At 31.4% G+C, this 22,375-nt stretch overlaps 1 protein-coding gene across 1 annotated transcript; it reads left to right on the top strand.

Annotated features, from left to right (window-relative positions):
• Window positions 1-508: 508 nt before the first annotated feature.
• LOC132721209 (protein mono-ADP-ribosyltransferase PARP14-like) lies at window positions 509-20,917 on the top strand. Its single transcript, XM_060705473.1, has 27 exons — window positions 509-712; window positions 1,317-1,481; window positions 1,731-1,973; window positions 2,202-3,857; window positions 4,121-4,410; window positions 5,106-5,274; window positions 5,552-5,673; window positions 5,927-6,175; window positions 6,609-6,830; window positions 7,128-7,236; window positions 8,106-8,266; window positions 8,520-8,738; window positions 9,184-9,402; window positions 9,860-9,956; window positions 10,339-10,415; window positions 11,450-11,671; window positions 12,943-13,073; window positions 13,404-13,491; window positions 14,254-14,311; window positions 14,730-14,992; window positions 15,337-15,519; window positions 15,815-15,911; window positions 16,296-16,427; window positions 17,120-17,274; window positions 17,929-18,115; window positions 18,430-18,625; window positions 18,992-20,917. The coding sequence occupies exons 1-27, from the start codon at window positions 706-708 to the stop codon at window positions 19,086-19,088; spliced, it is 5,814 nt and encodes a 1,937-aa protein (XP_060561456.1). The 5' UTR covers window positions 509-705; the 3' UTR covers window positions 19,089-20,917.
• The last annotated feature ends 1,458 nt before the right edge of the window (window positions 20,918-22,375 follow it).

Here is a 22,375-nt window from a genome sequence, read left to right as displayed (position 1 = left end):
ATCAAGTTGAAATGTATTTAAAAAGTATTACATGCGACTGTGCAAAAATTTAATCGTTCAATTAAAGCCAGCGCTCTGGACGAGTAATAATCAAACTTAAGAAAAACTTACAGTAATACTTTAAGAAATGTATGAATATGTATGTATATATGTATCTATGAATACAACTCGATTTAAATAATTTATAAGAGGCATAACGCTTTTTAAAAGCGATATCTTTAGCCCGTTTACTAACTGAAAATTGGCAATGTCATTGTAATTGTAATTAATTGCCAGTTGCTTGATTAAGCTCTTTTTTGTTTACAAATGATATAATTGTTTCGTTATTTGTTAGATTTTCAGAAAAATCAATAAAAGGAACAAAGACTCGCGCTCTCTTTAAATTCCGTTCTGTAATGATAATGACTGACAAATATCTACAGTTGTTTTGCTGAAATTATTTATAAACCAGCTGTTTTATCTACATTGATTTGTTTGTTAAACTTCAATTTATGTAGTGTAGAACCTAATTTAAAGCACATTTTAAGTGTCTCGTTAAAGTATAAAATATTGATCTCCATTCAAAACCAGATCTTTAAAATATTAACTTCCTTGTCTTAAACATTGAAAAAGTGCGTTGCTGAACAAGTCAGATCAATGTTATATTTTGTGGTGTAAAAATGTAAATGCTGGATTTAAACAGGGAGAAAATAAATAATAGTCAATATGGCTGGTAAGTAAATATAAATTTTACAGTTATTTTTATCAGTTACAGTATTTTTATAAAAGTAAATGTCAATGCTATGTTTGAAATACATGTAAATTCATACTGACAATACGTACAGTCAATTTAGTGGACAAAAATGTTTTCTTTTGACAAAAGAAATATTTTAGAGCGACATTATGCATATTTTGTCATTGTTAAGTTGAGCTGAATTAACTATATATTTCAAAAGACTGACTGTTATTGTAGTGATTGACTAGTTATAGTTAATACTGGAAAATGTTTAATCTGCCCACAATATTAAAAGACAGCCATACATTCATCCTCGGTAACCGAGGCTTTTTAAAGTTTACATGTATTAAATGTAGTATATACGGAATGTACATGCCGTGACGATGCCATAAATTAAATGTTACAGCTCCCGATGTATATTAATAGAACTAACTTGAACCACTTGTTTATTAATAGTTCATGCGAAGAGAATTATAAAATTGAAAGGAATTATGGTAAAAGTTAACTTTATTTTGACTTATATATATGTTCACTACATTTACCCGCAGATGGGCATAATGTAACAATAGAGCATAAAGTTTTGTTATTTCCTTTATTGTAGAGACCAGTAAGGGGAAGTTTATTATTGTGGAATGGGATGAGAAAGGAACACAAGTGACGGAGAAAAAGCTTAAAACGTTTATCAAAGCCAATTCCAAAGAAGAACCTATCATTAAGTTTGGTACTCACAAGAAAATAGCTCTTTTACAGTTTGATAGCGATAAAGGTTTGAATGTGTGATATTAACATTTTTATATTATGCCATAAATTACTTAAACCATAAATTACAAATAGAAAGATATCAAGGTGTACATTGCTTGAATGATGATTAATCTTGTCTGATAAAACCGCTTAAAGAAAGTAAAACATATAAGCAGCTAAACCGAATATCCTTTATTAAGTGTATCAAATTTATAAGAAATTAACTGGGAGAAATGAATATACACTAATCAACTAAACATTCATTTGGCTTTAGATGTGAATTTCTTACGCAATCAGTGGAAAAGCAACTCATTTTGGGAGATCATAAAGATTTACGTGGTACCTGAGACACATATGGTAAAAGTGTCTAACTTACCTCCCAGTGCGAAGAAGAAGGATGTATACATGTTCTTTACGAATGAAAATATGGTACACTTTGAGTACGAAATTGACCTTCAAGATCAGTATTTCAAACCAAAAGACGGAGTCTGCGTACTGCACATGAAAACAGCTGATGGTATTTTTCTATTCCAATTAATCGGTTACAATCTATTATTCTAATACTCAACATGTTTTAATAGGCATTTAATCATCTATTAAGTTTGATAAATTACAAATACTGAACTAATTTATTGACTATATTTATATGAAATGAATAAATAAACGTTTATATAAATCAGACGCTTGACTTACCTTATCAAAAAAAGATATATCATTGAATTATCTTGTCACATTGCTGTTTCAGATGTTAAACGCGCATGTCAAATGTGTCCAAGATTCAAAAAATTTAGAGGAGGGAATGTACTTGTTTTAGAACCATATTACGAAGAAATAGTCCCTATGCTGCCACTTGTTTCAGATGATATTGAAGTAGAACCGGTTACAATCGAAAATATTGACCACATGAAAATGAAGTTTATGAAGGAATTCTGTAAAGACGAAATTGAACATCGTTTTCAAGCTTCATGCGCTCAAGTCCTTTGGTCTAAAAATGGAAACAAAGTGAAGTTAAAGTTTGAATGCGTGCATGAGTCTAAAAGAAAGGAACATGGCAAAGAATGGGAAAATAGAGTAAAAAAGCAACTACAAGACATTCTTACGGATATACTTGTTGTTAGGAAAACTCTTTCTCAGGGCGTTTGGAAAGAGGTTCAGGACATATTAGTAAGGTTTCCATCTGTCAATATCCTTATCGATGAGGATGCTGTGCAGTATCGATTGACTATTGTTGGACATATTGACGACAAGGTCATAACAAATATTGTAAACGAAATTGATGCTATTCAACCCGCAAAACCACTGGTAAAGAAAGACATGAAGATCATTGACAAGATTAAACTAGCAGCCTTTTCGCACCTTGAATTGAATGAAATGGTTGAAGGTGTAACTGCTGATTGTAAACCAGAAGCTGGGGTTATCAAACTAGAGGGTGAAGAAGAAATGATAGCTGCAGCGGAGATAGAAATCTTGAAAATCTTAAATCAGATTTTGTTGAAGTCATCCAAATTTTCTTCAAAAGATGCAGCTGATATTTTGGCAACTCCTTTAATGCGTGATAAAATTGAAGCAAGTACAGAAGACAAAGGAAAGAGATGTGGCTATTTGATTGAGAAAAACATGCTTCACATTTTTTCTCTTGATCAGTCAGATTTAAACTTTTTTGAGGACACTATTATGACGCTTATTTTTGAAAGTGATGTCACATTTCAAGGTAAAGTGGAAAACGAAAGACTTATTAAAGCAGAACTAAAAAGAATCGGAGACCAATACAGCCCTTATGTTGTACTTGATTCTAAAATATCCAAAGAAAAGATAGAGATACATATTGTTTGCGGGAAAGACTTTTACGGCCCAGTGTGTGATGATCTGAAAGAAAAAGTAGAATCGTTGCTCGTTACAACCGAAGAAATTCAAGTTTCACCATACATTGTTAAGTTTATACAGAAGAAATCACTAGAACGAATTCGTAATAAAATAAAAAACAGTGGTCATCAATTAAACGTGTTTGAAAGCAGCTCGGAAGAGAGGACGTTTAAGGTGAAAGGGAACGCTGCTCTTCGAAAGGAAATTAAAAAGTTTGTTCAAGAAGATGCAAAAAAGGTCCATGCTTCGTGGAAACATATAGAAGAAGAGGGCATTCACGATTACTTTGCTGACGGAGACGGAGAAAGGTTTTTATTGAATGAAATTGAAAAGCATAAATGCGATTTTAGAATTGCGACCCAGTATGAAATGAAGAATGAAGACGTGCATTGCATTGTTCATCTTGACTCTGGTCAAGCTCTTTTTGTAGGGACAGGATCATTAACTGATCCTAATCTTCCTGTTGACGTCATTGTAAATGCTGCCAATCCTCAATTAAATCACAAAGGTGGGCTAGCTGCAGAAGTTGTTAAACATGGTAAGCATCTTCCATAGCTACAGTGTTTAAACGTTTTATAAACGCAATAATCATTTTTCATGAAATTGTGCAATCGAGGGTTAAGCAAAATATTTGGTAACAATCGCAATTGAATCAACACAATTAAATCGCATGCCAATTTTTTATTCTTGAAAATAAAATGTGTCAGCAATCTCAACTATTTGTTAAACTCAGTTGACTGAATCTTGCCGTTTGAACGTTCTAAAGGCTTATCTTTTTTTCTTTTTTAATGTACTTTTAAGGAGGAAAATCTATTCAGGATGAATGTACCGATTACATCAAAATGAATGGCGAACTTGAGCCAGGTGAAATTTATGTCGGAACGGCTGGTCGACTTCCTTGCCAAAGAATCATCCATGCTGTTGGTCCAAAGTGGGAAGGTGGAAATCACGATGAGGATGTAGTCCTTGGAACAGTTGTTGAGAATATTCTTAAAGCGATGAATCAAGATAAAGAGTTCATACTTCGCTCCGTGGCATTGCCTTTGATAAGTGGTGGCATCTACGGGTTTCCTCGTCCTGTTGCAGCAAACGTAAGTATGATTTAATATACTAACAAGTCATAAGTAACAAGCAAGTTGATTATATACGTACACATTTTGTAAAGCATGTTCAACGGATTTGTATAGTTACAACATTTCAGCCAATGGTTATACTCATAATTATAATAGGCTTGAATGTTTGTTATTTCGTTGCCTTTGAAGGACTCTCACTAATACACCTTCTTTACGGTTATTACGAACCTACTAAAATTGATATTATGCTTTTGTGATCCACATTGATCCTTATCTAAGAGTCAGTTATTTTCAAGTTGTAAGGTTTAACGCTAACAACATCTCAGTTATTAACAAGTTCTGATATAATCTTGCAGCCAATTGTTTTTCCTCGAACCGTCACGGAAATGCTAAGATTTGTATTTAGATAAATATTATTCAAGAATTGTACATTACACGAAAATGTTTACTTTATATACACTATTTATGTACATGGGGATTTATTAAGTCCTGAAAATGAATTCATCTATATCCAGGCTATTTTCTCTCTAGATCAAGAACTCATAAACGCAGACCTTGTTTATTGCATTGTTTTCTTACATATTTTCAAGAAAAGTAAATAAAAAATCAAATCGACAAAACTTCAATTAATGTATCCAGTCAAACCTTCATTTAAATCTGTCTCATTTTAAAGTTAACTCTTTTTTTTTCCAAATAGTAATTGATCTTTGCAGATAATGTTACAGACGATGCATGATAAGTTAAAAAGTAATAAAAATGTGCGTGAGATATTCTTCTACGACCCAAATCCAGATGTTGTTAGAACGATTCAGAAACAAATGCAAGGAATATTCGGCGACAACTGTTTTCATCTTCCAGTAAGCAATGTAGGTGTCGGCAAAGGTATTTCATTTACACCATCCATATGTTTGTAAGAAATTCATGAAAAGAAACACGATTAAAAAATGGGAGTAGTTAAGTGAAATGGCAAATAAGGCGTGACAGGGAACGCATATAGATTAAATCAATCAGACACTTAAAAAACTGAGGATAACTTAATAGTTACAACTGAATGGAGGGCAAAATATGAGGGATTAAAGGGAAAAATATAATATTGCTTAGATCTACGATTTATATACATTGTGGTTGGTTAAGGAAATCAAATTAATTAATTCTTCAGGAACGATGACAAATTTTGCTCTATCCAAGAAGTTTAACCTCGCTCGATCGGGTTCAAGAACATTACCTCTTCCTGGTGGTTCCAAATTTAAGATAAGTTGGGGAGAGCTACACACAACAACGGTGAGTAATCTTTTCCAGTATTTCTTTTATAACCGTTTATCTAGCATAGCTAGGTTAAAGTAAACGCACATTGTTTTATTAATGAGGTATTATATATCTGATTACCCAATGGTGTTAGTTTTAAACTTATGTTGACAAAAATTAAATGAAAATGAGAAATCGGATATTGTTCTTTTATTTTTAAACTTTTTTCGTTGACAATAAAAAAACTGTACCAAATGTTAGTTTATTTACTAAATCTAATTCGAAAAAGGCTGAGGTATTGGTAAACGCCACTTCAACAGCGCCAAGGCCATCGGGAAAAGTAAGTGACAGCTTGAAATATGCAGCAGGAGCAAGTTTTGACATGGAAAATCAATGCTCGAGGGAATTTAGGAAAATAAATGCAGATGGAAATGTAGAAAATGGAACACTTGTGAGGACTGACTCAGGACGGATACCCTGCAATGAAATATATCATATCAAAATCGAGAAAGTTTGGGACAAAAAAACCGGATGCAGTGTAAGATTTTTCATTTTTCTCCTGTTAAATTTAGAACACTTTAACGAATAATAAAAGTTCAAAACCTCTTTGCTTTCTATTAAATATGTATTTTTATCAAATGAGTATATGGAAAGGAGATACTGAAGCACTGTTATGAAAATATTTCTTCCTTGTGACCAATAGTTTCAATATCACTGATTTCTGGATGTTAGTATCATTTAAATTTTAATTAAAGTGCATTCCTTAACTTAAAAATAACACAATAAATGAATTCATAAAACACTAAAATTTTATTACAAACCAATAGGCATTTTACTCGTACATTTTACATTTTACGTCTTAGTCTCCAGCTAGTATTTTTTTTTTCGTAATGTTTACAGATTTTTACATTACATTAAAATCATTGGATGTTTATCAAATTACTTTTCTAAACGGATATTTTATATTTCAGTCTTTAGCTGGTTACATAATAACTTGTCTTAATGAAGCAGTTCGACAAAAAAGAAGTTCTATAGCATTTCCAACAATAGGGACAGCAGATTGTCAATATCCTGGTGATGAAGTAGCGGTGACATTTATAAGAACAATCGGTGAATTCATGCAAAGCCATCTCACATGTTCCCTCAGAGAGGTTTTAGTGGTTATCTATGAAAAAGATATTATAAACACATCGGTATGGCATTCATTCTCATCAAACAATTGTTTGATATCTCATATATAAGATATAACTAACATGGTTACCACATATGATTAAGTATTTTCTTTAGACAAACTTTATAGCAAATCGAAAAATAAAAGAATATTTAATTTATTAGCTACGATTTTTTTTATAAATATGACAAAGTTAAAAACTATTGTTTACGTTTGTCTTTAAGTAAGAAATCATAAATTACATTTTTACAAGAGTAGCTATAACTTGGTTTTTCTTTTTAAGTAAAATTAAAACAATAATATATGGTATTTAAATAAGGCATTTGAGGTAACATTGGAGAAGTTGTACAATCAAAGGCCTCACAGACTATTGGCTGATATAGAGGAAAAGCTAAACGCAAAAGATGGTACACAAACAATAAAAAATGGTAAGATCTCCATTACCCCTCCGTTTAGAGACATTTTCAGTTGCATTAGGTTTTTTAACAAGTGTCAAACCGTAATTCATGTATTCTCTGTTTGCTTAGCATATTAAAATGTAAATAATTGGGCGTAAAATGGAATATGTAAAGTACTGAAATTAACATGAACTGCCTAGATTGCTTAGCCATTTTTGCATGAACATGTTAATGTGGTGAGAAATAAATGCATTTTATGTCATGTGATTACAACTACTAAAAGACTTAAAACCAAAATAGGAATTCTGTTCGAATTTCAAAGCTTTATAAAGTGAAAATCTCGTTTTAGTTTGTTTATTTTTTAAGGTAAAAGGCTTTCACATGAAAGAAAATTAAGATATAGATTTGCTACTAAGGATTATGAAAATTATATTTCATATTGTGATTTATATGATTGCAAAAACATTCAAAAAAAGAAATTTTGGCATGAGTTAAATCATCTCCAAACCTGTTAAAATAGCAGGATTATATATTGATTGGGATCTTTTACGTAGAACATTTTAGAATTAAGACAATTGTTTAAGATATTACCGCAAGGTTATGAAAACAAATTAATTTGACACTTCTTTTATTTTATAGAATATATCATCAGATACAATGTATACATGTACCTTTATACACTATAATATACACAAACTGAACATCATTTATTAAAAGTTTTTTTACGTTTTTTTACGCTGTTTCATTTTTGGATACGAAAGGTTTCATAAAGGGTCTTGTTATCATGAGTTTTTACAACTATTAGTCACAGTAGATAAATATAAAATAGATTACCTCCTGATACAAAAGAGTAGCACAATAGTGCTTGCTTAGCTTTGTCAAATTGTTCTTCTTAATAGGCGCAACAGCAACGACAGCAACAAAAGCGCCCCCGAAGAGACCAGGATCAGCTGTCCATAGAAGAAAAGCAGCGAACAAACAAAATGAAGGCTCGTATGCCATTGATGGTAGTGGCGGGGTCATTGTTGACTTGGAAGTTGGGGGTATCGAAAATACAAAGGCATGAATTTGTAATAGTTTTCAATGTATATGAATTTAGCTCTGCATTTAGAATGTAACTTAGTGTCTCCTTTGAACCATTTAAAGTTGTACATGAGCAAATTCAATCAAAGAGTGTTTTAGTGTTTACTTATTCTATTTACTTTTAGTACTCTCAGAGTTTCTTCATTATTCAGAATACAGCTATATTGTGAACATTTGAAAATTTTTTCGTTTTTCTAGATAATATTACTTGTTATTATAAACATTTACAGGCTGATGCTTTAGTATGTACAAGTTCATCTTTTCCCAACCTGAATGGCGCTATAGCAGGTGCAATTTCCAAAGCAGGAGGTCCTGATATAGAAAAAGAGTGTAAAAGATGCTATAAAAGTTATCCAAACAATGGCGTTGCAGTAACAAAACCTGGCAATCTTAATTGCAAGAAAGTATTTTATGTTGTTCTCAAGGACTATGTTCCGGCCAATGCAAAGGTATTTGCTAGTAAGACAAATATTTCTTGTCAATGTTTATCAATCGACAGTTTGTACATTTATTGTAAATGTTTATCAATCGACAGTTAGTACATTTATTGTTAATGTTTATCACTTGACTGTAAGATCATTTATTGTCAATGTTTATCAATCGAGAATTAGAACAGTTATCGTAAATGTTTATCCATCTACAGTTAGTACATTTATGGTCAATGTTTATCAATCGACAGTTTGTACATTTATTTAAATGTTTATCAATCGACAGGTAATACAGTTATTGTAAATGTTTATCACTTGACTGTAAGAACATTTATTGTCAATGTTTATAAATCGAGAATTAGAACATTTATCGTAAATATTTATCCATCTACAGTTAGTACATTTATGGTCAGTGTTTATCAATCGACAGTTTGTACATTTATTGTAAATGTTCATCAATCAACAGTTGGTATATGAGGGTGTAAGTAAGTGTCTTGAACAAGCAGAGAAAGAGAAACTATCATCTATTGCTATGCCTACATTTGGAACTGGAGGGTTTAAATACCCTGATCAAGTCTCAGCAGATCAGATGTTTAAAGCGATTAAAGATTTCTTCAAACAAAAGAGATCATATCTGAAAATAATAGTTATAGTAATGTATGGTCCAGCCCAACAGACATGTCAGGTAACTTGCATTTATTTACAGCTTATTTTAACTTTAGAGGGAACGTGAACTTTATAAGCACAAAAATATCAGTTTTGATATATTACATTCAGTCAATATAATTTGTGAAAAGTTAAACAATTCAGTCAATATTTCTGAAAAGTTAAACAATTCAGTCAATATTTCTGAAAAGTTAAACAATTCAGTCAGTATTTGTGAAAAGTTAAACAATTCAGTCAATATTTGTGAAAAATTAAACAATTCAGTCAATATTTGTGAAAAGTTAAACAATTCAGTCAATATTTGTGAAAAGTTATAGAAGTTATAACATAATAATCATTAATATCATAAATGGTTTCTAGCACTTACTTAATGTATTTTTTTCATATATTTATAACTTATGTTCAGTTCATAATAATGATATAATTAATTACAAATTTACAAATAAAATTGTGTTATTTTCCATAATAACTTTTAGGTATTCTCACAAGAAGCAGCAAACTTCTTTACACACATCAAAGCCCCTTCTTCCCAGGCTGCTGAATCAAAGCAAGTCCATGTCCAAGTTCAAAATGGTACTTATTTATTAAATTTATTATTTTAAGAAATATATACAGTTATTCAGAAAATTGCTTTCATCACATTGTCATCTATTGGAATCTGAAAACGTGTTATGAAGTAAAAGCTTGGAGAACTATTTTTGATGCTGTGAAATTCTTATCAGCATGTTTATACGTCAGATTCTTCAGTTTAAGCCACTAACATGCAAACGAAAAAGGTTTATTATGTAGTTAGGTTTACAACCTTTTTTATAATTTACAGTTTATTTATAATAAAGAGAACATTAACAAGCATATTTTTTCAATTTGCCGAAGTGATTAGATTTGTTAGCTTTTAATGTTTGTTTTCACGAATCGATTAAAATTAATCATTTCAATGTAGATAAACTATTTTCAGCTGGAGAAGATTTGTGGAAAGTACCAAACACTTCTACCTCTCTTGAAATAACATACGGGAACCTTGAACTTGCAAAGGTTAGATCTATTCAGCGAAAACAAACCATTAATAGCATTCTCATGGATGATGTTTTTTGCGTTATGTTAAAAAAAGTTAAAGCCTGATATTTTTCCATTGATTTCTAAATATCATTTGTTTAGGTTAAATACGTATTTGCTTACAATTCTCACATAGTCAAAGTTATGTCTGTTCAATAATTTTGTGTAAATTAAATAGAGGATATTGTTTAGTTCAGTGTAAGATCAGAATATATTTCACCGAGTGAGCACCAAAATGTATATTTCACGAGTGGCGCAGCCATGAGTAAAATGTTCACAAGGTGAAATATATTTCGATGTTACACATAACTAAACAAATTTTCTTTTAATTATATGCAAAGAAACGTTTTTAAAAGACATTAAACGTAATACTGAATGAAAAGCGCGCCAAATAATAATACAACGTGTCGTCATTTACGACGTCACGTTATTAAGTTGGTACCCAGTACTGTGCACCCTGGTATTTCACTGAAACAACGTAAGGGGCTTAAATTTAAAACAGTGAAATTACCAGTTTTATATCACTGATATATTTCTATAATCACCGAAAAGCATGTTATAAATTGTTTGTATACATGGATGGTATCAATGAATGTACTGCTTTTTCGTTTCTCTTCTGATGATTGATATGTTTTAGGTAACATGATCAAATCTTAAAAATTAACATATTTCATGGTAATTGATTTTCATTATTTCATTTTTTCAGAATTTTCATAATTACTGGTTGAATACCATTTGCATAAATACCGAAAATATTAATTTGAACCACTTATTATCAGTGTTATCCAGGCTGATGCTTTATAAGTTCAATATTTTCCTGGCTGATATTACATTAAATCATTATTTTCTGAACGATGTTATTATACATGTATTAGATCGATGTTTTCTAAGCTTATGTTATAATATAGCAATATTTTCTTGACGATGTTTTATTGGATCAAGATTTTCCAGGCTGGTAATTAAAAGGGTCACTTTCCTCTGTGATGATCTTATATTTGATCAATATTTTCTAGGCCGATGTCATATTAGATACAACTACTAGCTTCCCGAATCTCAATGGTATCATTCCTAATTCACTTTGCAAACGAGCCGGTCCTGAACTAAAGAAGGAATGTGAAAGCTTTAAAGGAAATGTGAGCGCCGGTATGATTGTTGAGACAAAGGGTTATGACCTTGACTGTTCTAAAGTGTATCACTATTACATGCCAACATGGAAAGACGCTACTGGAGAACAGGTATTTGACATGTCTCCTTGTCGTCATTTAACGCTAGACTTTTATAGAGTTTTTTTAATTTATTCTTTCCTTACCCCTTTCTCGTCCTTCTGGCAGCCTTCCTCTTCATCATTATCTTTTTGTCATCTTTAATTACCATGAATATATTTCTATGATTTTTTTGTATTTCTGTTTTATAATGACATCCCGTCGGTTTTTTCCATATGCCCGGTCCTTTTGTGTGTTCTGCTGGGCTCCTTGCCGGTGGTAAAGTGTTGGGGGGATGCGGTCATTGAATGCTGCGCTTCCAAGTTGATTTTGTTATTCATATTTTATATGAGAATCATTAGTGATAAAGGTATATAAATAAGTCGAAAGTCATTACAATTAGCAAAATATCATATTTGTAAGGATAGCGAAAGTAATGCAATTCCCTTAATTCCTTTTTCCTTTTCTTTTTCAAGATTAAAAAAAAATGTTTTCAATAAAAAGGAAAGTAAGTGTACATATTGTTATGGATACTTGCTTTCGGCTTCAATTTATCATTGCAGTATCCGCCGTGTACTTGAAAACCAGTCTTTGTTTTAAATTTATGCTTTAAAAACTCTTTTGTCATGCCCAATGTGCAATGTGTATTTGTAAAGTTATACAAAGAAAACGGAAACCATGGATAAACCAATTATGAAAATGGCTTTTATATTTTCTTTTTATTGTATTTTATGATGAAAGATTATTTCTTTAAATTAAAATGAGTCATGTGTTCTAATGTTCGGGGTGAAATTTACACATTAAAATATAATATTTCATTTATATTGTGTCATTCATGATTTTATACACTGACGATTACAATTATAATTTGAATTTTGTAATGATTAAACGACATCTCAGTTTTTTTTCCCTATGAATACGGGATTTATTTTCCTTGAGTGGTATGCCATTAATAATTCATATCTGATATAAATGATCCGCAAGATATAATAAAGTTCGTATATAGAAAAAATATATGTTTATTATATAACTTTTCTCTTATACATACCGTAAATTTTGTTTGCTGAATTAAAAAGAAAGTAGTCCGGCAAGATCCCAGCGAAAATACGGAAAATATGTTTCCCTATAGTACAATAAAAAATACAGCGAAAATACGGAAATGAAAATATGCATTTTATTTCTTCAATATTTCTCAACAAAATCAATATTTTATTTATAAATGTATTATAGATACATTTACTTTTGATACTATTATTTTTGTTGTTTTTGTTTATAAATATATTTATTATATTGTTTATTTTCAGACAATAAGCAACTGTTTAGACGACTGTCTTCAGAAAATGAAACAGAGTGGATTGACATCTATTGCGGTTCCTTCTATAGGATCAGGTGGGGCAGGATACAATCCGAGAAAAGTAGCACGTGGTATTTACAGGTAATTATTTGAAGACATATAACAGGATGGTTTTCAAGTTAAATTGATCACTGTTAGAGGCATGTCCAGCTCAGAAATATTGTTTAAGTATGTATTATGTAAAAAAAAAAATGTTATATTTCATTATAACACTAACAGCTCAAAAATGCCATGATTATACGGTCTAACAATTGTTTGTAAAAGTAATTAGTGTTATGCCCAACCATTAATTCATGGATATTGTCACTTTTTTTCCACGAACTTTATTGGACATTCATTAAACCATTCGAAGTTTTGACATCCGAATGTTAAATGATGACTGATTTTGTTTTTTTTAACATTAAATTTCAGAGCTGTTCATGATTTCGGCACAGCCAACACTAAAGTGAAATGCCACATCAACCTAGTATTGTACCCAGCCACAAAAGACATCAATAAAGTAAGCTTATCTGAATTGAAAACCTGGGTTAAAATTGAACAGTTTATTTCATAAATATTTACTTTATCAATTTCTGTATTTATGCAATCAAGCTTCAATCTTCTTATTTAAAAGAAATATAGTAAGCAAGGCATCATCCAAAGATAATTCTCAATCATATAGATATACGAATAACGTACTATTAAACATATGTCAATAAGTTGACCCGTTCTTCACTTCAGTGATGTTATATTTTTGTTGTTATATTTCTCTGGTCCACCGGGATCATTGATGCCAGCACTATTAATTGTTGAGAATTGAATACCGCTAAAGTCGGTGCTAGGGGGGCGTGAGGAATGTTGCATTTATTCATTATCCCTTATGAACAGACTGAATCAAACCGAGTCTGCAATTTTCATGTAATTTTGTTGTGATTAATGCTTCCGAGAGGGATCGCTTTGTTTCCAGATATTTAGGATTATTCCATTTGTTTGATAATCACGAGTAACAAATGAAGCATGTTTAAAAGTAAACTTCTACTTATACTAGCTCATGTCACTTTCCTTGCTTTTATTGAACCTTCCATTGCTTCTGCAGTTGCATGGACTTAGGAGCAATACAATAATGTTAAACATCCTTTTCAACCCATTTAGACAAAAGTCTCGTAGATGTTATATTACTGATTGTTTTTTCCATATAATTATGACAATATTCAGTCAAAACTCCCTTCATATATTTCTTCTTTATAATACGATATTAAAGCTACATGTTTTGCTTTTTAAGACATTTGTAGACGAGCTGCAAGTCTTCATGAAAGGCGGAGCAATTCCAAAACCCAAAGGTGAAATAATTTTTGTTGTTTTGTTCTCGGTGATGGGTTCAATTCTTTCAGTATGTTAACTTCGTAAGGAAAATCCTATGGAAGATTATATGTTTCTTGTTGTTGCTAAAAATTAAAATTGTTTTGTAGACATGCTTTAATTGTGGTACTTTTGTTTAATTGATGTAAGTGTGTGTATATTTTTCTTGTATGTTACAAAATAAAGTCGACATGCTTTTCAATCAAAGAAAGATTGCATGAAATATGTGGTATAAAGTTTCTTCTATATTTTTGTTGTTGGGAGGAGCGTGTTATCTTAAGGGCGAATTTGGGGGCGCTTTTGTCTTAGGAGCGGAGAAAAGGATATGTTTCTTTTCTTTTGGGGTGTTTTTATTTGTTTTATCACAAAAAAAACGTAACTTTAGCTCTTATATTATAGGTGTAAGATTTGCAAACGACGATGCTGACGAAGATGATGTTAAACCAAAGTTAAAGATGAATGAAGATATCGTTATACCATCAAAAAGGAGGGACTTCGTTCTCATACAATTTATCTCTGACGATTCCAAAAATGTGGATGTTGCTTTTCGTAGTATAAAAGCTCAAGTAACCAAGGAAACCAGGCATAAAACTATAGAATTGAAAAAGGATGGCCACTATGATGATCTGGAGCTTGTGATTGCAGACAAAGCAAAGCATAAGGTAAATATTTATAACATTATGATTATAAAAGTCTACCTATGTATCAGGAATTTACTTCTGTACCACATGTATGCAACCGATTTTCATCTCTTTGAATAGCTATCTTCATGATCAATGATAAGTCTGAACATGTAAACAACAAAATGGTGTTTGTGCACAATAACATATATGTATAACTATTTTGTCTAGACTTAGTTGGAGAAAGCAAACGGAGTCAGAAATGTATTTGCGTAATCATTTCAATGTAACTATTTAGGCAAAACCAATAAGACACTTTGACACTGAAAACCCTTAAAATATGCATTGACAGATGTTCATAACCATTGCAAATTTTTTTTCTTCAGAAAAATATAGAAGAAATGGGTGAGGACTATCATGTCAAAGTTGTAGTTGACACAGGCGCCAGAAAAATTAATCTAAGAGGTATGGGTGGTGGTGTCATTAAATGTTACGAAAGAATTCTTCAGTACTTACATAATAGAAGAAAGGAGGTTACATCAATCAACATTGGAAAAATAGTTTACCAGGTAAAGCTTGATTAGTTATATTCTAAATCGAATCCTTAAAAATTAATTTAAATATGAATGACGTATTTAATTAATTTTCAATTTTTTTGTGTAGGAATCATAATAACAAACAGAGAAATCGTTAAAAATACTTTATTATATTATGTACATTATGCTGGAAACCATTTCCAAAAAAAAAACTATCGTTAAGAAACACTCCGAGATGTGCTGAATGTTGAATTACTCAACAAATATATATAAATATATATAATGTATAATTACCAAGTATAATTGAATTATATCTGAATGCATGCAGTCAATTGAATGGTACTACACAGAAGACAATGGAAAAATATGGGTTCCCTATGCTGGACACATCAAGTATCTTCTTGAAGATGCTTTTCTAACAAACGGTTTGTAGTTTATTTTCCGAATTCTCACAAGATAGCATATGAGTGTTTTATGACCAAAACGTATGCTATTTACTTTTTTAAAATATTGTTTTAAATATGTTACCTAGTACAGTTTGTGTTGAAAATTAATTTCTTCTTAAGCCGGTGATAGGTGATAGTGGGTAAGCATGAGAGGTTATTTTCATTGTCATGATCATACTCAGTGAACCTTAGTCTATGATTTTCATTTATCAACTTTTTTGCGTTGCTTTAAAAGGAATATCATTTTCAAAATGTGTACATACACTTGTGACCACAAAAATAGCATGGCTCAACGAAGCACAATGTATATTCAACGTTTTTACGCATTGACAAGCAATAAATTCTAATTAATTCATATTGTAGCTACGAAGAAGGATTTTCGCGATGTCAATGAAAAGATGTATGAAGTTGATTTTACACAGATGGAAGAATATGTGAAAGAGAAAAAAGACAAAGCAACTACTATTAAAGTAATTAGAAAAGATTTGACAGAAGGTAAGATTATATTTAAAACAATGTTTCTCTTTCTTTTCTAAATATAAGTTTCTTTGTATTGGCACATACTTAAATTAGATATTGATTGTTTGCTCGATTCGTAACCCGATTTGAGTGAAAATTGCTTGGTCATTTTGCACAATAAATGTGATTATTTTTGGAAAATGTGGCGAGGGAATGATTCTTAAATCATTTATCCAGATCTACATTAAGTGGTGTACAATTACCGAAAAAATATTTCCAGTCTCGTCATGTTACAGTGGAGTCCTTTTATAATCGTCAAAATATGAGCCGTTTCACGACAAAACCAACATAATGGGTTTGCGACCAGCATGGATCCAGACCAGCCTGCGCATCCGCGCAGTCTGATCAGGATCCATACTGTTCGCTATCAGTTTCTCTACTTGTAATAGGGTTGGTAAGCGAACAGCATGATCCTTATCAGACTGCGCGGATGCGCAGGCTGGTATGGATCCATGCTTGTCGCAAACCTATTATGTTGGTTTTGTCATGACACGGCTCATTATGATGCTTTTCTGAAAGAATCACGAATCATGACTTGATATCAATCGTAGTCACAACCATAAACAAGATTGGTTTATATGTCTTTCAAATATACAAACTGCGTGATTATAGTGATCTTTAGGTCGGTATATCTACTTAAGACTATATTCGTTAATTAAATGTTTTAGGCACTATAAAGGCATTACCATTAACATGGCAAGGGATGGCAGATTCTGAAAACCTGAAAGAGTGCACACTAAAACCTACTGACCAAGAGTACAAGGATGTTGAAGCTAACTTTAGACAAACACTCGATGGATACAACGTTACGATTATAAAGGAGGTTGACTGTTTTGACTTTTCTAATTTGTATATCTTTTTACGCTGAAAGCGATACAAATTCTTTCAACTAACATTATTTGATCTAATTATAATAAGAGTCGTTTAGAAAACGTGGTCGTGATCAAAAAAGGGTTAAAGCCCATTAAATTGCAGACACCTTAACCAATAGACCGCCACCCTCCTTTGTATGTTATCATAAGTACTTTTTTGACAAATGTCCTAACCCATTACACACATACCAGTTGATGTTGACTTTTTTATGACATTGTTTAGTAATTGAAGTATCACTTTTTATGAGCTTTTCTCCTCTTTTATTTTAGTAAACCTACACCATGTCAAACTTGTAAACATATATCATGCTACCACCTTTTCTTAAGTCACACAAGCCATCAAGCTTAGGTCTTGTAAGCCGAATCGTTTGCTTCGGGTTTTAAATCCGCTAGAAACTTTGGAATAGCTATCCAGCATACAGAGGGTCGGTGTCTCTAGAGAAACGTGGGTTGGTGAAGTGAAACCTACAAAAGATTAAAATTATATATGGAGGGGCACCTGATGTCTTATTTCAATAGTTTTGTTGGAAGCATTTATTTGTGCTCCTTTTGTATAAAAGAAATATGTGTGCAATATACTATATTTTAGTCCTCTATATATATAGATACGAAGAATTCAGAATCGCACATTATACCAGCAATATCAGACCAAAAAGGAGCAGTTGGAGACGGAACATGTAAACAACCCCGGGCTACAGATTGAAAGTACTCTTTGGCATGGTACTCAAGAGGATAAAGAAAAGTCAATTACCTTCAACGGCTTCAATAGAAGTTATGCTGGTCTCACTTTCCGTAAGTTTATTTATTTCGTTAACATGAGACAGAAAATGCTGCATATAAACAATATCAAGTAGCAGGCAACGGCACTTCAGTCTATTATTCATCTTTGTAAAAATAGTTCATTCTTAATATAGATATACAAGGAAATGCCGAAAAGAATTCGATTGAGGTATATTTGACCGTGTATGTCACCTGCTGTATAAAACGTTAAGTTCTTTTATTAAGTTGTACGATTATTTAATCACTTTGTTATGTTAATTTTGTCGCCAGGGATAACAAGTTTTTGTCTACTTGATCCTAAATATGATTATTTTTTCAAATTGCAGAAAATGTGTGGTATGGCATGGGTGTATACTTTGCTGTAAGATCGAGCTATTCCACTGCACAGTTTTACTCACCTCCTGACAAAAACGGCTTAAAGAGGGTGTATCAGGTCAAGGTCCTTACAGGGTTGACAACAGCTGTGCAGCAGGGGTATCAAGAACGTTATGCACCACTGGTTCCTGGCTCGAACATCGATAGGTAAACATTTGTTAATGATGACTGGCTCCTTGTGCTCATTTTCTTATAAATAAACTGTTTTATATCAATTTCAAAAATGTTTGACACAAAGATAAACAGGGAATATGTTTGACGCTAAGATTAAATTGCTTTCTGTAAACAACGGGAAACAAAGTTACCGCATTGCATTTTAATAATTCAAATTATAGTAATAATTTTAGTCCATATCTATTCGATTAATACGGCTCAGTATTTACTGTTCCTAGTAAATATTTTATATTTCAGTCACATTTTTCTTTGTCCTATTTAAAGATTATAGTCACATGACTTGGGAGTATATTTCTTCTTTTAGTAAATTTGTCAACCAATCTTTAATATCTTTTTTAGATACAACTCGACCTGTGACGACAGTGTTAATCCATCAGAGTTTGTGATTTATAACGATACTCAAGCGTACCCAGAATATATCATACTGTTCCAATAAGAATGAACAGTTGATAAATAAACCTTTGTGACATATGAACATAAACTAGAATTGTGATTTTTTTTTGCTCGCTCAATATTGTACATGTAGTTGAATCTTCTTTTGCTTCTTTTAAATGTATGATTTTATTGTATTATTTGTATTCTGTATGGAATACAAACTACCACTTTTTACGGTTTGCTATTTTTTAGCATGATAAGAGCATCTATCTCTAACATGCTATAATTTTTTTTTTTAATATTATCAAACACAGATTCTACAAAGGCAAACTCATATTCATTTCTGAAGTTAAATGTGCCATTAATCGGATTTTGTAATAGAGTATGAAAGTTTTATTATAAGGAAATTTCTCTTACTGGCCTTACAACTGAATGAGTTGTATTTATAATGAACTGGTGTTGGCATTCGAATTTAATATATTATTATAATATTTATGAAAATCCTATTCATATCTGAAATCAATTTACTTTTTCATATTACATTACATGTGATGTACTGTGCGTAATTGTCTGATATACTAACATACGTTATGTGTCAATGGCTAATCTTATTTTAAATCTTTGCTTGACAATAACTACGGTTTAATTTCATTTATTTAAAGGTATGTTGCATCAATTACCGCCATAAATTATCTATGATATTCTCCTTATTGTGTATGAGATCACAGTGTATCATTAAAAGATTGAAACTAGATACTTGTACTCAAATAAAATATAATCGTGACATAAAATGAATATTCAGGAAATTCGTTTTCAATATTAATCGTATTATATAAATATGCAAGTCTTAGTCAAATTTTCTAATAAGCTTATCGAACCGTATGTGATAAATACCACATGTAGGCTTGAATAATTTATGCAGTAAAATTATTCTCTATTTTCATATGACAGCAAAACAGAATTTTGAAGTTTGTTTAGTTGTATTCAACTAAAAAAAATTTATTTGTCAGTTTAGTATTGTAATTTCCGACCTAATGTTGCATTTCAAGTTACTTTTTCACTAGCGTCCATAGTGCGAATGTTAAGCTTTAATCTGATAAAGAAATAGCTGGAACCAGGTAAGAATGATCCATTTGATGTACTTGTTTAGAATCGTACTTTGTAAAGCCAACAGTAAAAGAACAATATAAATTCTTATACATCTCTATTATGCTTTCATTCTAACTGTTTATTACAGTACATAGTGCAGGTTTTGTTTCGTACAAAATTCATACCATTTGTGTTATTATATTAAACGTTTGAATCCCTTAATGTATTCCCAGTAATACCACTATACATCATATATTTACAAAAGAGTTTGTATTTGTAATATTTCAAAGTAGGTTCCTATTGCAGAGGAGGATTTGAATATTTTGCTAGTACCGTTTTACATTACAAGAAATGACCGCCTCCGTGGTCAAGGGATTAGAGTCGATGCCTTCTAATCCAGTTCCCTCTCTGGTGTGGGTTCGATCCCCGGGAGATACTTTGGTAGTTTAGCACGGAGGAAGGTAGTCTAGTACTGGTGTAACTCTCAAGGAACGATGATTAGGAAACTACCCGCCTATATGACTGAAATACTGTTGGGAAAAGGCGTAAAATGAAACAAACAAACAAACAAATAAAACATTACAAGAAGATACCGAACTAAATTTACATTATGTAGTTGACATATTGCTTGTAAGAAGAAATCAATTATGCATGATATATATATTGTATTGTATTGTTCGTGGTAACATTTTTATATCACAATTTATATTGCTTTGGATATGTTGATATTAAGTATAGATTTTTTACGTTTTGTTATTTTGTTTTAACGGAAGAAGGAGGGAGCATGTACTACATTTGTCATTTAAAAATGAAGAGTATTAGTTTAGATGTTCCCTTTCTTATGTGATAACTTGATAACACCATTCTGATCTTTCAGAACACGTGATGTTTAACTTACAAGTATTTTAATACTCAACTCAACTCAAATGATTTTATTGCATTAAACATACAATATATGTTTATAGCACATGTACATTAATTCTAAAGGCAGAAGACCTGGATTTTTCAGTGTAATTAACTCAGCGATATTTTTCAGGTCCTTCGGGATCATTGATGCCAGCACTTTTAAGTTTTTCGAATAGAATTGAATACCACTCAAGCCGGTGCTAGGGCGTGGGGGATGTTGCGCTTATTCATTATCCCTCATGTACAGACTCAATCAAACTGAGTCTGCAATTACCATGCAATTTTGTTGTTATTAATACTTCCGAGGGATCACTTTGTTTCCAGATTTTTATATTCCACTCATTAATGCAAAATGTGATAGTTTGTGATTATATTAATTGCTTGTGTATTGTCATTTTGTTTATTTTTCTTTATTTGGATTTTATGTGGGTTGTTTTAATTTGTGTGTTTTTTTTTTCTTTTTATACATGGATTTTTAGATTGTTTTTTACGTCTTTTGTAAAATGATTTTTATTCTATCCTATTGCTATTTTCTTTCCTACATCGTCTTAATAGATGATTCATTTCAATTATAATAACTTTTTTTTCAGAGAATGTGTTGTTTTTTTTTTCCTCTACTTTTTTGTGTTTGTTTGTTTTGTTTTTTTTTTCGTTTCTTTTTTTTTAGTATCAAGATTTTTCTTTTCTTCTTTTCTTACTCGTGGATGTGTTACTATGTAGTATTTTGTCAGGGCAGAAGCGAATATCCTAACTTTTAAATTAGTTCTTTAAAACTGTTTTCCGGCTTTGTCAAATCTTTTTTGTTGTTAGCTGATCTAGTTTTGCCTTACATTCAATGCTAATTTAATAGCCTTTTAATGTCCGTTTTGTTGTCAACTATATATGAATTATTGTATTTGTAACATCCGCTCCACTTCATGTTCATATATTAAAAAGAACAATATTTAATCTCAACCAACGTTGTGTTCTTTTTATAAATTATACACCAATCTAAATCATTTTCGATTTTCAGACATATTGGGCAATGGTTCTTATAATGCTGATACTTACAGTTTTATGTGTTAAAACATGTCGACAAGTTACATTCTGCTAACGTTTATAAAACTGTGGTTCTACTTCAGATATGGATGTATTAAGTTGGAGTTATAAATTATAAAACATCTGAAAGATAAACCAGGCACTACCATTGTATAACATTCGATATATCTTTTGTTCCGTGTGCGTGTGAAAGGATTTTCTGTGGAAAGGCAATTTATGAAGCTGTATTTAACATCTTTTCACAGAATAGTTAACGTGACGTCATTTTGTTTGGTGACTTCAGAGCTGATGCTACATGACGCTACATTACATCAA

The sequence above is a fragment of the Ruditapes philippinarum genome, unplaced genomic scaffold (genome assembly GCF_026571515.1).
Source record: "Ruditapes philippinarum isolate M1 unplaced genomic scaffold, ASM2657151v2 ctg1323_1_1_1_1, whole genome shotgun sequence".
NCBI lineage: Eukaryota > Metazoa > Mollusca > Bivalvia > Venerida > Veneridae > Ruditapes > Ruditapes philippinarum.
The sequence above is the reverse complement of the archived record's forward strand: the minus strand, read 5'-3'. Positions and strand labels throughout refer to the sequence as shown.